This window comes from Capsaspora owczarzaki (assembly GCF_000151315.2).
Source record: "Capsaspora owczarzaki ATCC 30864 unplaced genomic scaffold supercont2.8, whole genome shotgun sequence".
Lineage (NCBI taxonomy): Eukaryota > Filasterea > Ministeriida > Capsasporidae > Capsaspora > Capsaspora owczarzaki.
Window position 1 is genome coordinate 825,976 of NW_011887299.1, and position 4,809 is coordinate 830,784.

The window sequence follows — 4,809 nt, forward strand, 5'->3', positions numbered from 1 at the left end:
GAATGACGGAGGCATTTCATAAGGCTAACCCGAACAAGCATACTCGGGAAATGCCCACACGCAAGAAGCGCTAGTGCTTTGGGAATGTTTGGAAGGGGGGGGAAAGAAAGGCGGAGTGTTATGGATTGATGTGTATCTGTATTTGGAGTGTGTTCACTCGTCGCTTTGTATAAGTGAAGTCTCTTGTTTCCCTATCATCACTCTCATCATCAACCCATTACTCGTATCTTCGTGGAAGGATCTCTGATCACAACAGGCTACGCACACGAAACAGTAACAATGTGAATGCACGAATCAATGAATCAATGAATTCAGAGTACGAGGATTTCTATTGCAAAGGAGAGAGGAAGCACGTCATCACATCCAGAAGGACCACGAGGAACACGAACAAGAAGCAACTCTCCAAAAAAAAAAACGACAACGCATTCATCAAGCCGATGATGTTGTTGATGGTGATGATGGTGACGATGGTGATGATGGTGATGATGGTAACGACGGTGGTGGTGATGATGACGATGGTGGAACTGCACTGCTCGATGGCTCAAGCACTGCGCCGCTACCAGTCTTGCCGTTGGCGCGCTGGTCGATCGCCTGCTGCTCGGCGTGGAACTGCCGCAGTGGCTCGTTGAAGCTGTAGTAACCAGTCACTGCACCCAGCACGACGACGCCCAGGAACGCCGGACTGGCAAACCGCGACAAACTCATGCGGATTTCGGCTGAGAATTCAAAGACTGAGTTCCAAGGTGTTTAGTGTTCTGAGACAAAGGTTCCGATCGATTTGCTTCAAAGAATAGGTTGCAAAATCACTCGTGAGGACATTGTGCAAGGGGCCCCCTTGACTTCGTTGCATTATGACACTGGCCCAACTTTTTTCGACCTTTTTCCCCTCGTTTTGGTCGTTAGCATACCCTCGGCTCATTGTGACTACTTCCACCGCATCTCCCACTACCCTGCCTTGTATAAAGTACATATTTTAAGTTTATTAATAGGAGCGGCGGGCAGAGCCAGCAGCGACGACGTAGTTGGACCGAGAAGTGGAGGAATCGGCGTCGCCGGTTTTGCCCCGTTCATTCCGTCGTCTTGGGTTGCTCAGGTACCGCCTCTCCACCATTTTCTGATCTAAAATAGCAGTTTGATGGCATTTCTAGGCGGACGGGCCGAGCCTGAGAGTGGTTGGGTGAGAAACGGGTCGTTGTTGCGGTGTGTGTCGATCGCGCCCAAGCAAGTTAACATCAGCACTTCCCAACCATCGCCATTTGCATGCAACAGTAATATTTCGCACAAAATAACACTACACATTCAAAACAACGTTCGCGGAACACAGGCGGCGTGCCAGCGGGCCAATGCTGGCACGCCGATCCAGAACGCTTCCAGCAAATCAGTCCTCCTCAGCAGCAGTCACCCGCCGTCGCGTTCGACGTTGCCGAGGCGAACGAGAAGGACTTGTAACACTGAAATCGCTGTCGCCGGCCGCTGTCCAGGAGGGAAGCTCCTCGTTCTCCGAATCGTTTCCCCATCTGGCATTCGGAGGCAACGAATCCAAAGTCACCTCGTCAGTTTCAAGCCGCGGGCTGTTGGCTGCTAGCGAGCGCGGCTGGTTTGTAGGCGGGGCGCGAGCCCATTGGGCAAGCCAGGACTTGACGTGAGGGAAATCAATCTGCAACGCCCGGCAGCGCAATTCTCCATCCTGGTCCATGACGAGTTGCAAAGCGTCCGCAGGCAAGATGCGATCATTTTTTTGCTCTCGCGCACTCAAACAGGAATCTGATGGGTGCTCGTGCCTCTTCGGTTGTGCGATTCACGGGAACAGGCTCTGTAACAAAACCTTCACCAGCAGGAAAGAGGCTCTGCAACTTCGCCAGCTGCGGTTCAGTTGTTGTGAAATCATGTCGAAACAGCGGTTGGCTGGCTTTGGCCGAGAGTGCACGCATCGAGGCCGGCATCGTCATTGGCTCTGGCGAGGACTCCTCGCCGCAAGTCAATACCCAGGCCGAGCTTGCCCCTTCTGAAGATGCAGCGGCTGTAGCTTCATCCTCGTCTGAAAAAGAGTCGTCTGTGGTAGCCACTTCTTCCGCGTTGGAGGCAGTTGCCGATTGCGTGCCCATCAATTCGCTTCCCGGGTCGTCTTCAGGAAGCCCTAGTTCAGCATTGGAGGCGACCGCACAGTCTTGGATGTGACGACTCAGCCAGGCAGAGCTTTTGTACAGCTTGCTGCACTTCGGACATTGGAGGTTGGGAGATTTGCTCGGAGTGGGCGGAGTGAAAACAAGTGACTTGCGCGTCTTGGACTGGGGTCCACACGTCTTGGTCCCCTTCATCAACACTGGCGCTGCATTGATGGTGTGGAGCATCGTTGGCGTGAATTGAAGGGAACCGTTCAGTGGGACTTGATTGGATGGAGTGCGTGGTGAAGCTGGAGAAATGGCAGCAGTCTCGGGGGTCGCTGCACCAACGGCAGCGGTCTCGGAGGTCGCGGCAGAAACGGCGACGGTCTCGGAGGTCGCGGGAGAAACGGCGGCGGCCTCGGACGTCGCTGGAGAAACGGCAGCAGTCTCGGGGTGGGAGTCTCGTTCACGCCGAATCTGGGCGTGGTGTTCGGCGTTGTTGCTCCAATGTGGACTGTTCTGCTGGCCAAGGGTCAGGTGCGTCGAGAAGTCGTGGCGATAGACTTCTCGCAGCCGCTCGCCAGTGTACTCGAACAGCATGCAGCGGTCGCTCAGTCGGAATCCCTGCATGCCACCGTTGTTGTACACGATGTGACCTGCCTGATCCAGAGTTGGGATACTCTTTGGGACCTTTTGAAGGCGGCGACGCGTCGCTTCGTCAATGTGCAGCTGGTGGACAGTCATTCCTGGCATCGTAGCGAGCGCTGATACGTGTCCAGTCAGCAAATGCAGCCATAATCGATTCAAACAAATGGAATACATGAAATACAAGGCCCTACCTTTTTCGACATCCATGCCGTTGTGAATTGAGTTGCCACCTTTCATGAACTCGCTGAACTTTGCGCTGACGTGCGCAAAGTGAAGGTCGATGCGTGACTTGCCTGTTTGAAATGTACAACTTATCAGTACGCTTGAAGATTCGGGGATCGACAGCTCGACATGCTCCTCACCTTCACCAGCCTCGAAGTGCCAAAGGTCGGTGATGTCGAAACTCGCTTGAGTATGCATCTTACTGGATAGGAAGACGCTGAATGGCGAGTTGACGTAGTGTGCACCTGCGTCTGTAACAACAGAGGCAGTATTGATTCTGGGACGAGCGGGCGGTGAGAGAAATGCGACAAACAGTTTTCGCGACAACACTGCTCTTACGGTGGAACTCGTCCCTCTGTGATCAGCGAGTTGATGACTGCAAACACAGCTTGCAGATGATGGATGATCAGAATCCAGTCCTGTTTTTCATCGGGCAGCCAGGCGTCGAAGTGAAGCATGGCTACTTCGTTCGTGCTGGGTTGACGGAAAAAGAACACTATTCCATGAAAAGAGATCCCAGTTTTCGCGAAAAAAGCTTGGCTGCTCTGACGATAGTTATCTGGCATGATTTTCATCTGTTAGCAGGAAGAAGGACGACAGAGTTTCGAAGCTCGTTAGGACAACAGATCGCGGAAAGTTTTTGGCTGTTCGAAACTCACTTTGAAATCACACAAGAACACAGCTTGACCGGGACCTAGGTTGTTGATCGTCTTGTTGATGAGGGATCGAGTATGAGCCGAGCGGAGAAGGTGCGCCACCCACTGCTGAAGAGTTTGGCATCCTCGCTCCAGGATGGTCTGCATATCGGCGCATTCGCCGGGGTTTTGAGGGAGATGGGCGTCGATGTGCAGGCTCAGATCGGCAAGGGTAGTGAGGCCTTGGGTGCAGATTGGGCACGGCTGGGGACTGCTGAGCACGCCGAGGTGGTGCTGTTGCTGGCAGTCGTCCAACCCGAATGCGAGGCAGTGGAAGGGGTGGTCGTAATGCTTGGTTGGATCAGCTGTCAAAGCGAAAAGATGGTCCCTCAGCCCTTGTAGACGCAGCCCTGCCGTATGTGCGTCCGGAAAAGCGATCGTCAATCGTTCCAGTTCTTGCAGCAGAAAAGGGATATCCTCGCTAAAAACCGCGAACGCTCGGTGGCAGTTGCCGCAAAGTCCGTTTTCAGGAACACGCCGCTGGAATATAAACTCTCCTGCGTGTAGAGCGCGCTGGAACACGCTCCAAGAGCACAGGAGGCCGTTTTCTGGGCGTCTTCGTGCATCTTCCGCATCGATGTTTCCAGGTAGACGATAGGCTTCGCCTCACCAGTGACAGGGTCCACCTTTGTCTTGTGAGCACTGGGAACTGAGTGATCCAGCGTGAATGCGCGGACGCTCGCATCTAGAGGGCGCGACTTGCGCGGCGTGGCTGGCGTCCGCTGAGCGATTTGGCCAACTCCATAGTGCAGATTGTTCGCGCGCGCCTGTTGCACAGCGTAGCGCGTCACACCAGGCATGGTTGCTAATATGTCCTTGGTTTTGTGATGGGCGACCGTTCCAAGAAGCTGCGGTGTCTGGTCTGGAAGAATGGGCAGCAGTTCTGCTGTGCACTGCAGGCGGATCTGGGCCACTGTGCCAGCTGTGACAGATGGCACGTATTTCTGCGCAGCAGCCTGAGCTGTTTCGGCAACCAGAGCGTCGTCATGGCCATGGACCTGCGCGACAGCAGCGACGAGAGCTTCGCAGCCAAGCTGCACCGCTTCCTCGCGCCGGCGTTTCGCTTCACGGGAGCCGGGGACCAGATCCTCTGTGGCCTTTCTGCGCGATCTGACGGGGGTTGCAGCTGCTTGCAATGG

At 54.5% G+C, this 4,809-nt stretch overlaps 1 protein-coding gene across 1 annotated transcript; it reads right to left on the minus strand.

Moving 5' to 3' along the window:
• Positions 1-1,240: 1,240 nt before the first annotated feature.
• Positions 1,241-4,470, minus strand: CAOG_05185 (hypothetical protein; the record flags this gene model as incomplete). Its single annotated transcript, XM_004346820.2, has 5 exons — positions 1,241-3,046; positions 3,116-3,226; positions 3,315-3,330; positions 3,635-3,975; positions 4,281-4,470. 5 exons carry the CDS (start codon positions 4,468-4,470, stop codon positions 1,731-1,733), a joined length of 1,974 nt encoding a protein of 657 aa, XP_004346870.2. The 3' UTR covers positions 1,241-1,730.
• Between the last annotated feature and the right edge of the window lie 339 nt (positions 4,471-4,809).